At 40.0% G+C, this 23,117-nt stretch overlaps 2 protein-coding genes across 7 annotated transcripts in view; one reads left to right on the top strand and one right to left on the bottom strand.

Moving 5' to 3' along the window:
- The window catches only part of DPH3 (diphthamide biosynthesis 3), a 19,088-nt gene extending 15,803 nt beyond the window's left edge, over window positions 1-3,285 (bottom strand). Inside the window, exons 1-3 of one of the 2 annotated variants that reach the window (XM_039548525.1) lie at window positions 3,154-3,285; window positions 2,979-3,053; window positions 995-2,529 (exon numbers count right to left, since the gene is read on the bottom strand). In XM_039548525.1, the coding sequence (XP_039404459.1) occupies window positions 2,464-2,529; window positions 2,979-3,053; window positions 3,154-3,261 (249 nt within the window). In that variant the 5' untranslated portion in view covers window positions 3,262-3,285 and the 3' untranslated portion in view covers window positions 995-2,463. Of the gene's footprint in view, window positions 1-994; window positions 2,530-2,978; window positions 3,054-3,153 lie in introns of those variants that run through there. The other variant, XM_039548524.1, reaches the window with a different exon arrangement.
- OXNAD1 (oxidoreductase NAD binding domain containing 1) lies at window positions 3,240-23,117 on the top strand. Of its 5 annotated transcripts, none has more exons than XM_039548523.1 (9): window positions 3,249-3,359; window positions 9,155-9,320; window positions 9,587-9,650; window positions 12,926-13,032; window positions 16,553-16,694; window positions 19,442-19,478; window positions 19,587-19,684; window positions 21,993-22,101; window positions 22,732-23,117. In XM_039548523.1, the coding sequence occupies exons 1-9, from the start codon at window positions 3,260-3,262 to the stop codon at window positions 22,884-22,886; spliced, it is 978 nt and encodes a 325-aa protein (XP_039404457.1). In that variant the 5' UTR covers window positions 3,249-3,259; the 3' UTR covers window positions 22,887-23,117. The 5 variants fall into 5 exon arrangements, with proteins under 5 accessions (XP_039404455.1, XP_039404457.1, XP_039404456.1 ...); XM_039548522.1 differs by having other exon boundaries at window positions 19,584-19,684; XM_039548521.1 differs by having other exon boundaries at window positions 3,240-3,359; window positions 19,442-19,684; window positions 22,930-23,117.

Genomic DNA, 23,117 nt, shown 5'->3' with positions numbered 1-23,117 from the left:
ACAGCTCAACGGTTTTTAAATGTCTCTCTCAGACTCTCAAAGCGCAACAAAAAGAAAGAAACGTGACACCCATCCTTGTTTTGCCTCCTTTTTGCAAGGAACAGCAACTACTGTCTTGAGTCCCTCAAGACCCTGAAATGAGACAAGAGTTGAAAGTAATTTATGTGTGCAAATGTGGCCACATCCTTTTCTAACAGTCAGCCACACCACCTTTCTGTTGTATGCTGTAAAAAAAACTCCAGAAAAGTATATATCATGCACACTGTGTTAAAGCTTTGATAGACACACTATGTGATCAAGTAATTTTAATGTGCATGTAAATTGCGTTCTACAATTCACACCAGGTAAGAAACTTCAAGCACTGACAGTCCCAACTGATGTAATGAACTAATTAATTTTCCTAAAATTACTTTTGAAAAACCCAATACCTGTATTTCAGATGAGTGCGAAACACAACTAAAAATCAATTAAAAACTTGTTACATGCTATGTTTACTTGGCACCTGCCAAGCAAAATTCAGTTGATTAACGCTTTTTACAACCATGCAGGAATTTAACCATATAGAGCACAAATAATTCTCAACACAAGTTTTCTGAGTCAGGAAGGGCCTGACCTTCACTACATAACAAAATCTGGTCAATGATTTCTGCAAAATCTATCCATTTTTAGAGATGATACACCTGGCAACTCATTTTGATGCATTACATCAGAGCACACATTCCCTGGTCTTGCATTTGAAAATTGATATAATTCCTTTTATTTAGAACACCTGTGGAAAAATCATGAAGGTGTTTATGCACTAGAAATCTGAACAGGGGCTTAGGTAGGGTTTCTGTAAGTTTGCCTTACAGCATCTACTGATAGATTGAAAGTTTTTATTAACCAGCCTGAAGAGCTTCCACTATCATCACCCAGCAGCAGCAACTCAAGACCTCTGGCAATCATTGTGGCTGGTGCAGGAACAGAATAAGTAATGGCCCATTATAACCACTGGTGGAATCTTAAACATCTTTATTTAAATAGTCAAAATAAATATTTGATAAGGCATAGCTAACCAAAGTACCACAACATTCATTTTTTTTAAGCACAGATATCAAAGTAACACGAGTGCCACCTCCTGGTTTAGGCATGGAAACACTCAGGGTTGTGCTTACTGCATTCGAAACTTCCAGCTAGGTGTAGTTTTCTTTTTCTCTCCTTTTCTTAAAATAACTACAGTGTTCAACATTCACAGAATGCTGTAAGAACAAAAATAACTAAATGCAAGAATCCAGTAAAACTTGCTTATCTTTAGTGCCTGGAGCAAAATAGCTTATAAACTCTTAACAGGTACTTCCCCCCAAATTTAGCCACATAGATGTCAAAGCCTATTAAAACACAGGAATGACCACAAAAATCTTTAAGTGCAGTGGCTTGTAATTCAAGAAGCAGTCGTGGAATCAGTGTGGAGTAGGTTCTCCCACCTCTTTTCTACATTAAAAAAATGCCTTTATTAATTCAGTGAAATGTGTGCATGTCCTATCCAGGAAGTGACAGAATCTAATAAAGGAAGGCTGAGAAATTTACTACAAATGGCACAAAGAACTGCAGCCCATTTTATATCTACTGCAACAGTCAAACCACAAAGTTTTTGAGAAAATAGGGGTAAAATACAACCCACTTCGAGTTCCAGTCCATTTGCACATTAGTAGCTGTGCAGAGGTAAAAAAATAGTTGACTCCATTTCACACAACACCCATAAAAGTATTATCACTATTATGTCAGAGTCATGTGGCAACAATTACCAAAGTTCTTTCAAAGCAACATTAGAAGCAATTTAAGAAACAAATCTGCCCCAACTCAAGTGTTGCCCCTAATGCAGATACACAGACAACTGCACCTTCCTTGTGCTTACAGGAGTAAAAACAATTTACCAGCACTGGGTAAATGTTGGCTCTGGGTCTCTTGTTTTCTGCCCATACGAAGAACACAAGCACACATCCTGGGAGATGCTGCACTGCGTCAACTCTGTATGGCATTGTGTCCTAAGGACTCCTAAGTCTTGCCTCCCAACATTTCAGCTCTCTATGCCATTTCACACTCGCATATAACCACACAAAGCCTGTTTTTTTCCACAGGCTAAGAAGCCACTGCTAGACTAAATGTTGTAATTTTCCCAACTCCACACTCTTCATCTGTGTATTGACCTGCTGTAAATCAGGATTATAATCAAGTCTTCTCAAGTCTTCTGGAATACACAGAGCAACTTTTTTTTTTTTTTTTTTTTAAGTATAACCCCTTGGAACAAAACCCATTCATGTGTTTGATGTCCCAGAAAACCCTCATTCATGTTAGGAAGACAGACAATTATTGCACTTGTAACCCACAGCAGCAAGCATTTCTAGGAGGAGGACCACATCTCTTTCCGCAGTCACCATCCCCATACTTTCTCATCCCAAAGCAGCACAGTCCACGATGCATTCATCAGCACTTGACCAATTCCTTGTTTGGCAAAGGTTCTGCCACGACTTCATCCCGCATGAACTGCTCCTAAAGACAGCAAGCAGGGATTTAGGCGATTTACATTGGTTTTGGATCTCCTCTACCTCAAAAACACCACGAGATACAGCCAGGCTAGAAAACAGAGTGATTTTAAGTGGTATGAATCTGTTTCCCAAAACTTGAAAGCCGAAATCTGCCCACCAGGTGAGAAAAGCTACCAGGCTGCTGCCTGGGCTGCCGGAGTCAGTCACAAGAGCTCTTCATTCCCATCACTGATTTCGTCCCGCCTGTGTCCTACCCCACGCCCACCCAGGCAGGCGTGTTTTAAAGCCCAAAAACGGCAGAAGGAGACCAGAATAACAAGAGATCGGGCAGGAAACGTAGTCCCAAATCAGGGATTTTTAAACGCTGCCCCGTGCTTCCCGCATGGGGCGGCAAACCGGGACTCAGAGGAACCAGGCTGGAACCGCGTCCCACTGCTCTCCCCGCGCACCCACCTGGTCGTAAATGACGCGCAGGATCAGGGAGCAGCTGGGGCAGGTGGCCACGTCCTCCCCGTTCTCCAGGTCCTCCTGTAAAAGCCCCGGGAGAGCGGTCAGGGCCCCGCCGCCTGCGCGGCCCACGGGCCGCACCACCCTGTTCTCCCCCTCGCCCTGCCCGGCCGTCCCTCACCCGCGTGATGAGAAATCGGTCCCCGCAGGGGCACGGGTAGCTGTAGGTCCCGGTCTCCTCGTCGTACTCGAAGTCCTCGATCTCCACCTCATCGTGGAACACGGCCATGGCGCCGGGAAGCGGCGGGAGCGGGACCGGCGGACGGGAAGAGGCGGCGCCTGACGGGGCACGCGGGCGGGACTTCCCGTCACGTGATGCGGCGGCGGGTAGGGGCAGTGGGGAGCGGGCCGGGGGATCCCGGGATCCCGGGATCCCAGGGTGGGCTCGGACGGGGAGGAGGCAGTGGAGGGAAGGGGAGAGGAGAGGAGGGTGAGGGGCGGCGGGCTGAGGGTCAGCGCGCTCAAGTGCCTCCGGCTCGCCCCTTCCTCACGGCGGGAGTCCCGCACGCCGGTCGGAAGCCCGTGGCCGTGGCCGGGCCGCCCTCTGCGGCCGATGGCGCTGCCGGTTCCAGCCCTGGCCTGCCCGGCGATCCCCAGAGGCTGCGGGGGAACGGCCGGGCACTGCCGCGACCTTGCCCTTGGCTCTCCCCTGCTCCTTGGCCGTGTGTTTCCCCTGCCCTTTGGCCGCCTCAGCGCCGCCCCGTCCCAGCCGGGCACAAGGCTGCCGTCCCCTCTTTCCCTCCTCCCCCCGTCCTCCTCCCAGAGCTCAGCGTGTTCGCCTCAGTCCTGGGAAAAGGGGAAAAAACTTTGTTTTCTGTGAATTCTTCTGTAGGAGGGACTGTTTGTCTAGAGGAGTGTCTTACCGAGAGATAGCTTTTGAAAAAAGACTTCTGTGCTGCTTGCTTAAGTACCCTTGCTGCCTCCCTCTGCACTGTCTCGCACTGACCTACGTAGTAATTTGCACTTAAGTGTTGCACGGGTGAACTAAAAGTAATTCTCCCTTCAGATAGTGATGTGGGACTGGGGGAAAGAAGAGACGCAGACATGCATCTCACGCGATACTAAACCAGGGCCAGTGGATCAGAGGGGATGGAGAATGAATGGCTCGTTGGTTTTAAGTGAGGAGAGGAAGGAGTTGTGAAAAGTAGTGCTCGTTTCTCTCTGTGGAGCAAAGGAGGTTTATAAAAGCATGTAAATATCTAAAGGGTGGGTGTCAAGAGGATGGAGCCAGGCTCTTCTTGGGGGTGCCAACCACCAGGACAAGAGGCAGTGGACAGAAGCTGATGTACAGGAAGTTCCACCTAAATATGAGGAAGAACTGTCCTGTGTGAGTGACCGCATACTGGAAAAAAATTGCCCAGAGATTGTGGAGTCTCCCTCACTGATATTTGAGAACTTCATGGACACGATTCTGTGCCACGTGCTCTCAGATGATCCTGCTCGAGCAGGGAGGTTGGACCATATGACCCACTGTGGTCCCTTCCAACCTCTGTGAAGAAAGAGGGTATTTGGAGTGGCTATTCCTGTACTGGCTTGGGTAAGATGAGAATAAAGGGAGAACATCCCACCTGACAGGAGCTTGGGAGGCTGAAACACTGCACTTCATGGAAGGCAGGGACTTGCCAAAGAGCTGGATGAGTGAAAAGCTCACAGAGGTGACAGATTGGGCAGAAGCTGTTCACATTTTGTAAAGGTGTGAGTCACACTTGTATGTGGTAGAGGAGAACCAGGACCCATTAAAAGACATTCTGGAATTTACTGGTTGCAGAGTAAAAATTGCAAATGATTTTTATTATGTTTTTCATGATTTGAGAGTGATGGTAATATAAATGGAGCAAGTATCTTGAACTACTGTTCAAGAGAGTTATTTCTAATTTAGGATAGAGACTCAGCCTTAAAGTAGTCTGTATCAATAGGATCTTTCAGCTGTGACTATAAAATTAGGCTGGCATTTATTTTGTTTCCAAGATCATGTATTGATATTGAACTTCAGGTTGGTAGTAGATGTCTATAACCTTGATGTGCTATCTGAAAGATTCCAGATCATAAAGTGATCCTCATGAATTTGAGAAAATGTGATTTTTGAGCACTCTGGGTTTATAGATAATATGCCAAGGTAGAGGAATGTGACTTCTTCATTAGATGTGTACTTTGTTGTCCTAAAGTATTTTGAGATTGTTAATACTTTTGTTATCAATAGCTTCTAGTAGCTTCTATACACTTGATGTAGAAAGTGCTGAAGTGTTTTGTTTAAACACTTAAGTACACTTTAAGTACTCTGTGATGCTGTGGGAAAAAAATTTGAAGTAATTTTGCTCACTGGTGGTAAAAGAGTTTTAAATAATTCTGTTTTTAAAAGTCGCAAGCTGCTGTGGAATTAAATGCTGAAAAACTATTAAAAATTATGGACAATTAAAACTTGCAGGAAGTATTTCTTATGCTTGCAAGTGGGCATTTTGAATAGTCACTGTAAGTGTATTCCATTTCTGAGCAGCCTAATTTATGGAAGCTCTGCCTTCATTCATACAAGATGACAAACAGGACAGATTATTAAGTGACCAGCCAATGCAGCTGTTAGTGAAATCCTAGAGAGTATAGGCCTGATTAGTTATAAACAAGTTGAATCGGTGCCATTTCAAGGGATTCAAAATGAAAAACATTCTGAAAATAAATTACATGCCTTAAAAGAATGCGGGAAAAGATATTTAAATGAAAGTAAAATATTAGTGCTTTAAAGAAGCAATGGACTGCATCATGGAAATAAATATAATTTGATAGGGGATGATGCATGATAGAGACTTATGGTAATCCATTTTAGGAAAAATAAAGGCAGATTTACAAGGAATGAGAAATATCTCTTGGCTCTCTATGAACCTGTTCCTACACTTGAAGGGTGGTTCTGACTAACTTTGAATGTTGTGCATGTCAGTTTATCTTTCTCTGTCATAGCTGTTTGAGTGTGTGGTTTTGAAGCTTCACACCGTGTTTCCACTGTAGTGCACATTGAGTGTCTTCCACTTTCTTTACTCTTTAGAGATGTATTATGTAGGGTACGTGGAAGTGTGAGGGTTTAATGTGCTTTTAAATAAACCTGTGAACAAACAGGCTTAATTAAAGATTGTAAAATTCTCCACCCAGAACCCTTTCTTTACCACTAGAAAGGGAATATATAGTCAGTGTTTGATCTTTCAAACATGAATATTGTTTGAGCATTTAAAATCACAGATATGTTGGCTGGAAGGCACTTCTGAGGGTCATCCAGTCAGAATTCCTGCTTGGAGCAGGACAGTTGTTCACATTGGATTAAGCCAGTCCCAGGTGTAGACCTTTGTCATGAGGCTTTCCAGCCCTGCAGTTTCTCAGTTCCCCTTTGAAGGGGAGCTCTACTACTCTAACATAGTATCACCCACAAGTTTGCTGATCATAGAATGGTCTGGAGGGGACCTCAAAAGATCATCCAGTTCCAACCACCATGCTATGAACGGGGTCACCTTCTGTCTCATCATCCAAGTTACTGATAAATTTATGGACCTGTACCAGCCCCAATAACAACCCCAGGGTACTCTTAGTGTTCCTAGCCAAAAAGTGAAGCAACTTGAAGCCATCAAGTCTTCAATTCTGTCTGCCCAGACAGTTTTCAACCGCTCCAACTATCCATCTGGCCTTGGCTTACTAACGTGTGTGTGCCTCGGGGGATGGTGCCAGGAGCCACAGGACACTCAAGGTGTGTTGTATCCTGTCCCCTGAGCTGCGTGACCAGATCTTTCATTACGGTAGCTATTCAGATTTATCAAATATAATTTGCCCTTGGTAAATCTGAGTCAAATCTTCTTGAATGCTTTCTTAGCTTTCACCCAGCTAAGGGGACAAGATCTGAGCATTTTTCCAGATACTGAGATGGTGCTGACTGCACATAAGCAGTGCTTTTTGCCTCTCTTAAAAATGAGCATGTGTAAGTCTTTTCCCAGTCAATTGGAGACTGTGTGATAAGTGTTTTTCGTAGGTAATAGAGAGTTGCCTGACAAGCGTGTCAGCTGTGTCTCTTAGCAACCTTCAGTGTAACCCGTCTGGCTCTGTGCATTTGAGTACATCCAGCATCTCAGCAGGTGCTGACCCTGCTCCTACTTATCCCCCTCCTTCCCAACAACCCTAGTACAAGCAGAGATCTGGGTGTAAGCTTTGCCTGTAAAGACTGAGGCAAAAGGAACATTGAGTACTTCAGCCTTTTCCATATCATCTCTGACGAGGTCTTCCCCTTTTGAGAGACTGCAATGTGGATGGTTAATGACTCGAGCAATTGCCCATTTGGAAAAGCTACAGGGGCTTCACTGAGGCTGTGTTTGCACCCCACCACCGATGGGCAGGAGGAGAGGTTTGGGTGTGTGGTGGGAAACATCTGCATAAGAACAGCCCGGGTGCACCCACCACCAGAGGATGGCCACAACAAACTGACCTTTGTTTGGCAACAAGCTGGGTTTGAGCCAGATAAGGGAAAAGGCCAGTAAGAAGCAGGTCCTGCTGAGGTGGGATAATGCTTTTTATCATGCCAGTGTCCTCCCTTACACAGCTGGGCCAGGTGTAAATCTCCCCTCCCAGGGAAGGTCTCAGGACACTCGTGTTCACACCTGGGCCTGAAGATGCTCATCCCTTCCTGTGGGGCAGAACTGGCTCAAGTGCGCTGGCGTGAGAGGCAGCTGTCATGGCTTAGAGGGTGTCATAACCCATCAAAGACCCCAAAGCGCCCCCAGATTCATTTTTGGGGCCTTCCACCAGACCACTGCACCTGATCCCCGGTGTTGGAACAGACAGTGTAAAACTCCCCCCGGGGCAGGTACCTGGATGTTCCCACCTGAACATATTGAACCCACTGAAATCTATGTTTTGTGGGATTTCCCCACCCCTGATGGATCAAGGCTGCGACTGTCCCTTTGACTAAGTGAAAGTTCAACAATGAAGTCTTGTCACTGGATCCATGGGTGATGATAACTTTGCTATCTACTCTTATCCTTTCTTTCTCTTCCTTACATTTCCTTATGTATTTTCTTAAATGATTCTTTTATACTTTTATATTGTTTCATTTCTATAGACAATAACCAAAACAGCTCTGTACTTCCTTTCCATTGCAACCAAATCGTTCTAAAACAAACCTGCATTATACATTGTCTTGGGGTGACCTTATGATGTGTATCCTGTATCGCTGCCTATGCCCAGAAATTAATTTCTGTGTCTTTCTATGCCTCTAAACTGAACCTGAGAGGGGGAAGGAAAAAACTGAGCAAAACTTTTTCAAAGCAGTTTGCAGCTTGTTCAAGGTCACACAGAGATAGCAGGGTTTTTCCCCCCCCCAGCTGCGGCAGGGGAGCGAGGAAGCACCCGGCTTGCGGCTTTCCAGTCAGTTTTGGCCAGTTGTTTCAGTTTCTTGTTCTCCGGAGAGAGACTGAGAGTTGGATTTTGCTTTTCCTTCTCTGGAATTCCGGATTTTCTCCCTTTTCTACTGGACTGCGTTCAACCTCAGAGCACATCAGGAGGACTTTCCACCGGGCACAGAGGGCCTGGCCCTGGCCCAAGCCCCAGCTCCGAGGAGACCAAAGGGAGGACTCTAACACTTTCCCAGGTTTTTCCTCCACAGCGAAACATTTTATTATTTAGCCTTATTTTCCTTTTCCCATGTGTTTGGTAAATAAATAGTTTTATCTCCTTCACTTTCCTTCGAGGAAAATTTATTTTTTCCCGAACCCGGGGGGGGAAGGGGTGGTTGTGCCTTCTCTCAGAGGATATATTTCTAAATTTGGCCAAACCAGAACATACATATATATATATATAAACACTGGTCATTCAGTGTCTTTTCACTCTAATCTGCCTCAAGGAATCTATGAACAAGAACCTCAGTTACCCTCACCTTCAGGAGTGGGCATAACACTCCTTCATGTGATTGATGCACATTTTCACTTGTTTATGATACTTTCATACTTTTAAAATTCCCTCTCATTATCCTGTATGTCTGTTGCTAGTTTTAGCTCCAGCTGAGCTTTGGCTTTTCTGATTTTAGGGAAATAAAGGTGACAATAAGCCATGTCAAATATTAAGTACTTCATTTAACAAATATTTATGTTTTTTTTCAGGAAGCAGTGATTCTGAAGACTGCCTGGTCATCATGGCTCGTGCTACTATTTATGTGGGTTGCACTGTTCCTCAGTTACTGAGAGGTGCTCAGAGCAGAATTTTTCCCTCTGATTCTGCATTGGGGGTGTTGAGGCGTTCTGCTTTTTGTTACTGCACAGGGAGCAGGTAGATTATCCACTTCCTTTTTTTTTTTTTAAGAGAATGCTATGGTGACACTGTCAAAATCAAGCTGACAAATTACTACAGACCTATAAATGCTTAATTTAACTATAAATATAATTATATATTTATATTTAATTCTTACTTAGATTTATGTCATCTGTAGTCTGGATTACACTGGTAAATTATTATGTTAATAGAAATTCATATCAGTAAGGGACAGTAGCACAGCTGTCAAAATGACAATTGTCTTTGTTTGCTTTTTCTTGCAGCACAATAAAATCAAAAAGGAAAATGGATCATCTAGAGAGGACAGCAAATAATTTTCGACAGGAGGTTAGTGTTCTGTTCTTTAGGATGCAAGTAATTTTTTTTTTTTTTTTGCTGTGAATATAATTATACTGGATAATAGTATTTGATTCTTAGGCTCCATTTTGCCTTCTGCTGGAGTCTTGTTTACTTCTTTTTCTCCTCATTTTTAATATTTGATACTGGTATAAAGTTAGCATATTTTGTGCTCAGTGGGTGAAATGTAATGAGTTTTAAAATTTGTCAGTGATATGATGCTATTTACTTTATGTTGGACAAGAAACTTAATAATAGATTCCTAGCCAGGTATGGATTATAATAAGTAATGAAAGCACATGGATACTCATCATCTCTACACAGACTTCTCCGATTTTTATGGATTTCTACAATTCTGGTTCAGATTTGAGATTAAAAAATGTGGAAAATGTCCTTTTATAACATAGAAGGTTAGGCAAAAAGTGTAGACATTTTGGAGGGAGAGATGATAGACAGCTGTAAAAATGATCTTCATTTGTATCTCTTTTAATTCACAAGTACAAGGAAGATGGAGCATTGTTCTCCATCAAAATCCAGAAATGCTTTTTCTGGATCTCAGTTTTGAGCAGTAAGCATTCTTCTTCATAATGTTCAGAGGGAAACATGCTCTTGTATTTCATACAGATATTTCCTTTCTGTAATAAGCTGAAATAGATGCACACAGATGCAAACACACCAGATGTCAGTGTGTATATGTGTACATAATGAAGTCTTTCTCTGCTAATTTTTTCCCTAACTATAGTGGAGAATAAGTCATGTTCTTCCCAAAAGGAAGCTGGGTGGAGGGTATATGTAGGTAACCCCCAAAAAAGAAGATTCAGCACTGTGTGACGTGGGCTATAGATGGATGAGACAAATGCAGCCGCATTCAGCCTGTCACCAGAGCTGTGAGCCAGCTTTTGGGAACCACGGAGCTGTGCCTCAGCTGCTCACACCTAATGCCAGCTCTTACCTGGGTATGGATCAGCATTGCTTGTGAACATCCAGCTGCTCTCATGGATCCTGCTTACCTGAGGAAATGGGTGTAGAGAGAGGCACGGACCGATGCATGTTCTCATTCACTTCTGACATGAAAAAAATGATGGCACTTTGGAGTGTTGCAGCCGTGGGGTTTTTTTCTATTTATTGCTTGGCTTGCTTCCTTTCTCTGCTCAACATCAGTATCTGGAACATACGTGGAAAATGGATACTTATGAGGTGTTGGAAGCTCATGGTTGGTGCAGGGAACTGTAAGGCACAAGGAAGAGAAGGAGGCTGTATGAGATAGGTGAAAGAGCAGGGCTCAGTTCTTGCTACTGCACATTCTCTGCATATCAGAGGATTATGCTGTTTCTTTTTTTAATGCTTGATTTATTCTTTGTTGCTTTATTTCTGACCACTTTAAAATCAGTTTATTTTAAATCCTCTGCTTAGTTTCAAATTCCATATAATCAGCAGTTTGCTTCCCTCAGCCAATATTGCCTTATATGGCCATTTCAGTCCAGTAAAATAATCATAAATCTGAGTTGCATTAGTGTGAATGCTACAGAACACTGCCTGTTGAAGAGTGATAATGTGAAGGACCAGGGCAAGGAAAAGTGACTAATGCATTCTTGAAACACAGCTGCAAAATCCGGAGTCCTGTGTCCTCCTTCATCTCACTGCAGCCTAGCTCTAGCCAGCTGGATACTCTTGTGATGGTCCAAAATACTGGCTGAATGTCTTTGATCACCCTGACTCAAATTTAGTTTTTGAAATAACTTTATACCAATTAAGAATTAAATTTCCAGTACTTTTGCAGCTCTCTTAGCTAAGTAACAAATTAAGGAGTGTACTGAAGAGTAAAGAAGGGAATGAAGAAGATCCAAAGTTAATGTCCCTTTCCTGCACTTCTCCCTCAGAACAACCATTGAAGTAATGTATCTGACATTTCTCTTGTTAATTTTGACTGACTGCATTCCTCATTTAATAGTGTCTGCTAAAGTGGAACAGGAATCCATGTTACTTCATTTTAAATTAGCAAATGTCCTGCTGTTTAATGGGACAGGGGACGTGTTCAGATGTTGCTTTATGAATAAATTAATTTCCTGACATATGTTTTAAATTACAGCATAGTTACTTAAAGTTAAAATTTTTTTGATCTGTTTGATCTTAGACAAATGAGAAATGGTAGAGCTGTGGTGGTATTTTGAGTATTTCCTTGTGTGGTAACTGACATCAGCATTTTTAACAATAAAATCTGTGCATTGCTCTGTGTAGAAAATACTTAGGGCATTGCTTTCTTTGTAGAGGAAAAAGGTGAATAATTATAGTCCAAAAATACCTGAAAAGGAAGGGCAGGGAGGGGATGAAAATTCATGCTGCTCTGATGGGCAACAAAGAGTTTAAGTGGCGTGCTCATCCCCGATGGCTCTGTTTGCAAAATCCACTTTTCATTTTTCATCTTTTATTTTTTAAACTCTTTAAAAGTGGTATCAGCTATGGCTCTGACATCCTCCCATGTGGCTGCCAAACAAAAACTGCTCTGTTAACCAGACATGAGACCTTGTGTCCTGGTTTCCCTGTGGTCATATGGGAGTGTAGGGGGTAAATGCAGTCACAAAAGGCTCATTGGTTTTCTTTCATTGATGCATTAACATTAATGCATTATCTTTCAGTACTGTATTTAATTACGTAAATAAATCTAGTTACAGATCCAGAATTCTCCCTGGGACTTCAGTTGCAACTGATTTTTTACAAGTGTCCTTTGTCAGTCTTTATATCAGAGGTCGTTTTCCTTTATTGCTGGAGGACGCAGGAGTGTGTGTCTTGTATAGATGTCTGAAGAATCTGAAAGGTGATAACTAGCAATCACATCTCTTTATAGCTATGTTCTCTTCAACTGAAATAAGTTTATATATAATCCTAGAAAAAGTGACAGAAGACATGGTGGACTGCAAGTACAAACATATTTCTCCATTCAGTGACTATTTAAGCGAATCATAGAATCATAGAATGATTTGGGCTTGAAGGGACCTTAAAGATCATCCAGTTCCAACCCCCTGCCATGGGAAGGGACACCCTTCACTAGACCAGGTTGCTTAGGGCCCCATCCAGCCTAGCACTGAACACTTCCAGGGATGTAACCCGTTTTAGTTTCTTCACCTCAGTGAAAAAATACTGGTGCTGTAAGTAATGAAATGCTATGGATAACATGGGAAGTGATGGATGTCTAATGCACAGCTTCTTGAGTGCTTTTGCTGCAAATTGTATCTACGTATCACAATGGCTTCTTTGTCTTTTGTTAGGTAATTACACAAGCAAAAGTGTGTGGAATCACCAATGAATCAGAGACAGTCAAAAGACTTCGTTTGGCTATTGCAAATAAGGATTTTACTTTCAAAGCAGGACAATGGTAAGATCTTCTGGTATATTTGAGGGGGAAATTAATAAAAGTCCACTTATAGATAACAAAGTGCTGAAAGGTCTCTGATCCTTGGGCCTTGGAAAAAGTTGTTAATTTACATAATAAAATGTTTTCTTACTGGATGCTCTGTCAAAGAGCTGATATTTGGCATAATTTTAAAATAATTACTAAATTTAAATAATTTTAAAATAATTTTTAAGTTTTTTATAAAAATCTATTATTACTGTTGAAAAGGCAGAAGTGGATATTCTTTAAATGTTCAGTTATACTGTTTTGGTGTTTTCCTGTGGTTTATTGTATTACATTGTTTCTTCAAGAGTACTTTGAAGTTCACTGCGCTTTATTCTGCAGGTTGTCTTTGCTGTCTTTATTTACTAGTTATTTTTACAGTGGAGCTGAGACTGCTGATTTGCAAATTACTTAGTTTTGGTTTATTTCTTCCCCTTGAAGTTTCCACTCTGAAAATTAAGCCTGTTAGGTCAGGTTAAGATGTTAATATAAATAGGCAAATTTTAAAAGAAATACCTTGAATTATTAAGCCTTTGAAACAATTAGCTGTTTGTTTAAACAATTTTACAGGGTTTTTTTCAAAAGGAACTAGTGGGTTTTCATATTTGTCATCCTTCCTTGTTAAAATACTCTCAGTAACTTTTTTTTTTCTCTAAGAAATTAATTTAAAACTAGGAGTAGTTGCTTTTGGCAATGGACATTTCAATGTTCTTAAACTTTTTATTGGCTTTGGTCATCTGAAAGTGGTTTTGCTGAAATCAAAGTATAGCTGCTAGGGTATTAACAGCATATGTTACTCATGGAGTGTTAATCTGCTGGCTTTTAAATTTAGAACCAGAACACAAGATGCTGATTAGCAATAATTTGTTTGTAAAGTAATTTGCTGCAGTTTTTGCACATGTGCAGTGACTCATATTAAATTCTTGCTTGCCAGTACTTGCAAAGTACATTTACCCTCCAAAAATGTTTTTGAAATTATCATGCTGAAAACTGAAAGCTTTAATTATAATTACTCTTCTTCATTTTCTTCTTCCTTGAAAGTGTTCTAATGCTATTGTAAGGTATACACCAACTTCTCTGTACTCGTATCTATAAACTCGGGTTGCATTTTTTTGATGAGCAGTACAAAACAACACATTTTCCTGAGCTGAAAAGGCTAACTTGTTAGGATTTGCCATAGTAAGATGTTACAGCCAAAGATTGTCACTAAAATGTTTACATCTCTTGAAAGTGTTCTAATTACTGAGTTTTTCAGAAGCAAAAGTGAATTTGTTTTGCAAGCACTTTGGCAGATACTGGTCTTTATCTGACTTGAAATAATAATGAAGAGACTTGTTGCTGTTACCCCGTTTGATTTACTAAAATGTGCATTGAGGTATATGCATGCTATAAATACTTTGAAGAAGTAGCTTCATGGTTTTGGTTTTTATGATCTCTTCCTCCAGCAATGGGTAATTATTACACATTTTTTAAAGATATGGTTTAGGTAGGCTTTAAAAGGAGGGAAGTTAAAAACCACCCTGAGATCTCTGGTTTACATCTTTCTGTGCTTTTCCTTGTTGTGGATTTTCTTCATTTTTTTCCCTTCTGCTGTTCTTTTCCCTTAGGCTGTCACAGGTAGCATTTCTTCAGGAGCACTCTCACCTTTCCCAACATGGCTGAGACAAGCCATCAGAGCTAGCTGACTGTAAGATAGTATACTGTGCCTTGAAATCTCTCACAGTTATGTGCTTGGGAAAGAACTACTGGTATGGAAAGAAAATGCAAATACTGCATTAGTATTTGGGAAAGGTAAAAACCATGTTTGATGTAGGTTTTGCAGCAATGTTTGTGTGTTTCCCCACCGGGCATGGATAAGGTTTTGCTTACATGCCAAGGAGAACATTTTGACTTGAATGTAACTTGTGACTTTACAGCATAAATTCTTATTTTTTTTTTCGTTAACTTAAGTAGTAAGATTATTTTCCACCAGAGGGAGGTAAAGAGCTTCAGTAGCATCATGAGATACTCTCTGGCAAGATAAGTGCTGCGATTCAACAGTAAACTTCTGCCAGCTCCCAGAGCCTGACTATCAGTAAAGGTGGGCTCCATGGGCAGTGGGGCTGCACAAACTGAGGACACTGAAATAAGCCTTCACAACGTTTTTGGTTGTAGACCTTTCTTTTGCAGTCAGATATCTTTATGCACCATCAAGTTTATTTTAAGCATAAAGTTAAAAATTATATCAGTGTTGTACATATCACACTGTGAGCATTCTTCAAGAGAAAGATTTTTTTCTTCAAAGGGTGAATTTTGTGTGGAGTAAGCAGACAAGACTTTTTTTCTTCTAAAAGTGGTGAATTACTCAAAGTGCTTCTCTCTTTCCTCAAGCATTTGTGGTCTCTGTGAAGAATACAGCCTTGCTGTTTAAAGAAGATACCTGTGCAGTGGAAGCCAGTCTGTATTTCTTGTTGCATCCTCATTTAACTAATACTGAGCCAGCCTAACCCAGGCTTGAATTGAATGATGATTTTCTAGTACTTGGCATTGCTTATCAGTGTTTCCTAAGGGGACCAGCACAATGGGTTATAAACATTAGGTTTATTTTAAAATATAGGGATTTTGTTATGTAGTGTAGAAAGCAGAAGCATTTAAAGATTTATGGAACACAGAGGAGTTCAGGTTATAGATCACAAACCAACTTGTAATTTTTTTCTGATAACTATTTGGAAGCCTCATCAAGGCTTATCAAAGCCTTACTTTTATGAGACTGAATTATGGTTCCTATATAGTAATGGCTTGCCTTCCATACTCTCTATTGGCTGGTATTGCAGAAGCTTAGCCACATGTTACCTTCTAATCTGTACAAACCTATGCATGGTTTACTCTTAAGCTGAAAGAAAAAAAAAAGTAGGAATTTATTCTAGTTCCATTTCCTATAACCTAGGAAGCGATATCTGCCACCAGAGGGAGCTGCGGTTCTGCTGCCAGTTGTGGACTTTTTACACAGGAAATTTTTTACACACTGTTGGTTTTACTTCAGATATTTCATCTACCCAGGAAAAGAAAGTGTTTAATCTAAAGTAATTTCCCTAAAATTAGAATCCCAGTCTTCGTATGTTTGAAAATTGAAGAGCCCATCAAAGGGACCAAAAAGAGTGGGATTTAAGCTATTTTATCAGACCATAATTATGGTTTTGTTCTAATATGCAAATAATTTATTTAAAACACTTAGAATTCTAGTCTGTTGTGAGATGTGACATCTAATGCTAAAAGCAGAATGGTTTGAAAACCTTCTAGTTTAGCAAACATGATGAGATGGTTCTAGATGAAAATAATTCTAATGAAATGGCGTTACTCAAGATTAACTCCCTTTTTGGAAAAACTACATTACAGAAATGAAGATGTTGTAAAGGAAGGATAATTGAAACAAAGGGAGCCACATTATTTTGGCTATTGTTGTCCATGTTTGGGGGTTGTTGGCTTCTTTTTTAAACTTTTGTGTCCAATCTGTTTTTAGGGTTGATTTCTTTATTCCTGGAGTATCTGTCGTTGGGGGATTCTCAATATGTTCAAGCCCCAGCCTGTTAAAACGGGAAGGAATACTAGAGCTGGCAGTAAAGTACACTGTTCATCCTCCTGCTCACTGGATTCACACTGAGGTAAATGAAATTAACTGAGAGATTTGGCTCTTTTTTGTGCCTTTTTTTTTTTTTTTTTTTTGAGGTAAAGGGGGTGTTGTGTGTTTTTAGACCACTTTGTGCTATTAACTGCAAAACTCATGTTGTCTTCTTTAAGCATTTTGGATATAACATAAATCTTAAAACCTTTTGTTCAGTAAGGGGCTGAAATATGGAAGTATGGTTATTGTGATCTTTTGACTCCACTTGTGCTTACAGTGGACTTACAGTGATACTGTAGTTTGTGTATATAAGGGTTCTCACTCCTTTGGAATTAATGAATTTTAAAATGTTGAAAAACCTCTGTTCTAACTTACATCCCTGAGAACAGGCAGTGTTGCACATTACAAAGTTCCATCCGATAACTTTCCATAATTCCTGACTATTTCTCTAAATATAAACTGGGAATCGTCGATAAAGCACAGATAGATATAGATTATAGCCAAGGGAGATATTTAGATCAGTTTTTCTGAAATGATAAAACAACAGAATAATTCAGAATGTCTGTAGTATTCTTTTAAATATGCACCATTTTTGTAATAAAGACGTAACACAAGGCTTGGGGTTTTCGCTATGTTAAAAGTAAAGTCTGACATTTGGCCTCGTGGTGTTTTGCTCATCATTTGCCCCATTCAGTTAGTCAGATGAGTCACATGTTTCATCAATGATCTGTCCTATCAACTTTTGTTCTCTTCACAGTCTCTGGAAACTATTTAAGAATTTTTGATGTTGTGAATCAGTTTGTGGTTGCTAAGTTTTCTGGTGGAATTTATAGGATAAATCTTTAGTTAAAGGGTAAGCTAGGTCAAACCTGATGCCACAGAGAAACTTCCAGGGTATACGTGGACTCTTCTAGCTAAACAAAAGTGCATGCTTTTCTTTAGGAAGCAAGCAGAAAAAATACCAACCTAGAATTCGAAAGTGTTGTATATATGGTGACAAAACCAGTGCTTAATTGATTAGAAGTTGCTCCTAAAGGAAGTTGATATCTCAGGGTTAAAAACATTATGGGAATAGTTAGGACTCATTTACTCACTGTACCTGTATTTTTTAGAGGTACTTATTTCTTAATATTACTGTATATAAAATAGTAAATTTTAGCACCATGTACTTTGTAACTTTAAGAAGATGTAGCCTTTTCTTTAAAAAATATCCATGTAATGTATTGATTGCTTCACTTCTCTGCCTAGGCTAAAGGACAACACTTTCTCATGGTATTTCTTCAGAATTTTACTTTTTTTTCTTGTATACTGACTTGCTGTTATCACTGTCATGGCCAAAACATGGAAATACCTGGGAGACTGCTGGTTAAAAGAGATTCTTCCCAAGTCCCATGTCCAATCTTGAGGAGCTATTGCTGGTTAAGAGGGCAGGTGTGAGATTTTCTCCCTAAAAATGCTTATTTCCTCAAAGGGTACCATATTCTGTGTCCTCCTTAGGCCACATGCATCTGGAACACTTGTAGATTCATGCTTCTCTAGATGGGAGTAAAACATGGTGGGAAAGCCTGGCAGTGTACATGACAAGGGAGAGAGAAATTAGTTTCAGATAATGAACGCTGATTGTCTTACAGTATAATTGAGAGACAGTAGTTTTGCAATAATTAAGAAAAGCAAGAAAGTTGTTGGGTGTTTTTAATGATCATGCTTACTACTTTAGGAACCCATGTGTTCTATGCAGTACCTGCATCCAAGGGCATCCTTCTTGCTCCTGGTGGAATTGATACGTGTTTAGACCTTTGCTGTTTGTGTAGTCTTCATTAATGGAACTCCTTTTGTTTCAATTTACTGTTTCCTGATATGAAAAGAATTATTTGGAAGAAATGTTTTCATTCTCTGAGCTAATTTTTCAGCAGCTCTTTTAGCTTGTTCTTCTCTCCTCCATTCCCACGTTCCTTGGTTTCCCTATCCTCTTCATTTTATCTTTTAAAACCTATATATGGCCTGAAGTGAGTTGTGTTTTCTGCTCTTATTTGTTCTGTCAGCTTGCAGTGATGTGGAAGAACTCACCTGACTTCTCTGTACTGCAGCTTCACCTTTCAGACCAGGATGCAGTGCTGGTTTACCAAGGAGATACTGACCCAAGTGGATTTTTTTGTTGTAGCTTTTGTTTTCAGTGTATCAAAAAACACGATTGGACACATTTCTTTAGGAAATAATTTCTTACATACAAGTGGAGAGTAAGAGAGAAGATTTTTCCCTCATTTTTCTTCTTCTGTGCCTCTGAAGTTGCAAATGCAGAAGTGATTCTGCAAGAAATATTCTTGTGAATACTTACTTCACTTTTGGGTGGTTTTTATTTTTTAGGAATGGGGATGGAAAAACCTTCTGTGTGCAACTTATTCTGACCTTCTGTGACCTCATAGCAAGGCCTTTTTTGTCATGAAGCTGGTTTTGGGTAGAAGTGTGATTTCACATGATGACCTCAGCTGTTGGAAAACCCTGTGTGAATTGTTCCTCTTTCAGCTCTTACGGGGATAAGAAGGGGGAGTCACCATCCTGCCTTAATATAAGACTGAAACTTTTGAAAGTAGAACTAGATCCCTAGAGACATTGGGTTACTTCAGATAGCTGGAAAATGTGTGTATATTTTAAAGTCCTTCTGTTTTTCCTTTACTGGTCAATTAAATAAAAATCACAGCCCAGCAAACTTGTGACTGGGATGCAAAAAGAGTAAGATTTCAACTTTTGCATTTAATCTGAAATTAAGTATTTTCTTTTCCATCCTAGTGTACTCTTGACTCAGAAGTGGCTCTTCGAGTGGGAGGTGATTTCTTCTTTGATCCTCAACCTGGTGATTCCCCAGTAAACCTAGTGCTGATAGCAGGGGGTGTTGGAATTAACCCATTGTTTTCTATACTGCTGCATATAGCAGATCTTCATGGATACCAAGAGGGTAAAGGAAATAGACACAAATTGGGAACAGTGAAGCTGTACTACAGTGCAAAAACTACAAGCGAACTCTTATTTAAGGTAAATAAAAGTTTTTTAAAAAACCAGGTCTCAGCTATTCAGCTACTAGTGTGTATCTCAATGTTACCAAATTCCAGAGAGTCCTTCTGTGTGAGACACTGTAAAACAGAGACAAAAGTCACTTCCTGCCTCAGATCCCGTGGATGTTTTTAAACTGCTTATGCCAGTGTACAAATTAAGGCTGTTACTGGACATACCTGCTCCCACTGATTTTGATAAGTCAATTACACCTAAATTTTACTATATCCCTGCATTTTGCTATGATCCTGTAAGAGCATCATAGTATACTAAAGATTATAGATATATCTTATAATAGATATGTATATACATACACACTAAGAGTATGCATAGTGCTATAATACTGTAACCACACAGTCTCAGTAGAGATTTTATTGAATTTAAAGACTACAAGAGAGTAATTATATCCAAAGGAAATACTTTCTAAAATAACAGGGGAGCTTTATTGATAATGCATTAGTTACTAATGAGTGGTAGTATATGAATGAAGGATTTACAGCTGCTTTTGAAACTGCTTGTGTAGTACTTCATCAACATTTACTCAGCAGTTAAAGATCACTTGTCACACTCAACTCTTAAGGGTCATTGACAATATTTTAGGGTTAAATTAGCACAGCTTCTGTAAAGAACCATCCAAAATGATTTATGGCTTTTTTAAGTATTGAAAGCTTTTGATTGTAAGGTAAAGGTGAAGAGCTGTCATGATTCCAGAAACTGTGTATAGGATCCATCACTGGTTTTATTTCTGTACTTCAACCATGTTTCCAGATATGGAGATATTTGCTTTCTTTGAAAGGCCATTTGTTTGTTGCCAGAAGCAGAATAATCTGCTCTTCCTTTTGGGCAACTACTGAACTCTCAGTCTGTTCTATGCATGCACAGGTTTTTCCAGTGCCAGTGCTGAAATTCCTGAATTTCATTTAAGCAGTTTTATGACAGCAGAGCTTTTGCACTAAAGCTTCTGGGACAGAAGAGAACAGTGTCATGCACAGTGCTTAAAATATATCCCTCCCTTCATTCTTCACATGTCCCTCAGATCCAGAACATGTCTGTCAAAATTCGTCACCTCTGTGCAGAGGATTGAGGAAATAGGATCTCTAGGAGCCTTTATGCTGTTGTGACAAACATCTGTACAGAGCTCCAGGAGGACCTGCTGGGTTATTGCTGATGGTTTGAAGGACCTGGTCCCAGAAGGAGCAGCTGTGTATGGGCTGACAAGGGGAAAGGAAGGTGCCAATATGGGGTCTGATCCTCTCTGTGGATGTGCTCTCCTGTCACAGGCTGAGGCACTGCTTCTGGAAATCTCCTTAGCGCAAATGATAGAAGCAACAGCATTAAGGGTACAAAAGACAGCAAGTCAACAGTAGAGGTGTGGGTGGAACAGTGTACAGCAGTGTCAGTATGTACTGCTCTTCATGTCTTTTTAGGAACTCAGGAACAGATTTTCTACCAAGTAGAATCTTTCTGGGATTTTTGTTAAGCAACCCAGGGCAGACTCTCAGTGTAGTAACTAGTTAGCAAGCAAACACTTAATAAAATGAGGTAATTTACCTGGAAATTATTTTTTCTTTTATTTCAGAATATTTTAAATAATTTCCAGTGTCTATTCCAGCAGTGAAAATGGTATATAGTGCAGAATCTAAACAGTAGCTAAATCTTAATTTCAGAACTAACTACAGCATCTGGCTAACACATCCTTTTTTTGCTATGGTTTGAACTGAAGCTGCTGGGGGTTTGGTAGTAACTGACCCACAGCTGTGATTTAGGGAACTGAAAATGAGTTTATACTTTCTACTCTGGTAAAAATAACATTAGCATTACATGGTAGTTGGTTTTACTTGGAGAACATGAGACAGTAAATTGGTCTAGTAACCTTATCAGATAAACCAGACAAGACTCAAAAAGTTCCTAACTAATGGTAAATACATACTGCAGGGGTTTTTTAAATGGAAAACCCCTATGGAAGTGGAAGGAGGAAATAGTGAGTATTCGTAAGGGGAAGAAATTGGGAAATGACCTAACTGGATCTTAGGTCCAAATCTTACAGATTGTAATCTATGTCAGGAAAGGAGAAAAGCACTAACATAGCTGGCAGGGTATTCACATTCCAAGTGTGGGAATTCTGTGTACATGTGCAGGTCAAGCCTGTGCAATCATACCCATCAGGTTCTCAGTGCTGAAATGCAAAGTCTTGGTTCCCAGTAATAATCACTGGTGTTCTGGGACTGTGTGCATACATCTGCTTTGATTTAATGCCCTGTGCTGTAAGCAAGTGTGTTTAACATTACAGAAGAATATTCTTGGTTTGATGAAGGCGTTTCCTGGGAAGATCACATGTTGTTTCCACGTTACCCAGCAGCGCTCACAGATCTGTGAAGAACTGCAGCCACACGTTACAGGTAAATGTCATGGCATTGTACAGAGATGCTATCTAAAGCCCAAGTTTGATTATATCCTACAGGATGAAGTTGTGCATAATAACCTAGCATTTTTACATTTAAAGATTCAAAATGAGATGTGAGTTAACAATTTCTCTGTACTTATTTTGCTTTGCAGAAAAGTTTTCTCTTTGCAGTTTTTGTTTTCCTCTGTTAATCCTAAACTTTACACTGATATTTCCCACTGCAGACTTTATTCCAGAAACTATTAAGCAAATGCTGCTTACTTTGCTTAAGGTGGAATTTATGAAGCTGACTGCTTTTAAGAGATACTTCAGTATGTTTCCATTTCTGCTGTATTTGTCTTAGATACACCTATATTTTTTCATGTAAGTGTGGGATTTTACTTGTCGGTAAGCCATGTTCATCCTCAGTGACTAATGCCCTCTGCATTCCAAGTAGAAGCACTGATCTAAATCCCCAGAAAAACAAATGGTTTTGGAAGCCTCAAATCTCAATACTTATTACCCTGAAACAGGCCAGGCATTTTTAAGAAATGAGTGCTTGAAATACCTCTAACCAGACATTATTTTTGAAGTGACTTCATGATTAATATTCCTGTTCTCATTTCCTACTTTTTTTCTTTGTCAGAGGGAAGAATATCTGAAAAGGATCTAGAGAAACATGTATCTAATGATACCTCATGGTACATCTGTGGCCCACCTCCAATGATAGAATCTATATCCAAACTACTTGCCAACATTGGTGTTCCTAGAAACTGTGTTTTCTTTGAGAAATGGTGGTAGTGACACCTCCTGAAGAGAAAATATATTTTTTTTTTTTTTCCAGTGCATTTTGATAAGCTAAAATGTACAGAAGTGGACTATGAATTATTTGGAAGATTTTACTTCATAGATGAAGATGTTCTCAATGATGAAAGTGTTCCTTTAATTTAATTGTAATACACCTGTAATACAGTGGTGCTGCTTTGGGGAAAAAAAAAAAAGATTTTATATTAAAGACATTAGCTGATCTGG

The sequence above is a fragment of the Corvus cornix genome, chromosome 2, assembly GCF_000738735.6.
Source record: "Corvus cornix cornix isolate S_Up_H32 chromosome 2, ASM73873v5, whole genome shotgun sequence".
Lineage (NCBI taxonomy): Eukaryota > Metazoa > Chordata > Aves > Passeriformes > Corvidae > Corvus > Corvus cornix.
This window is presented reverse-complemented; position numbering and strand designations above follow the sequence as displayed.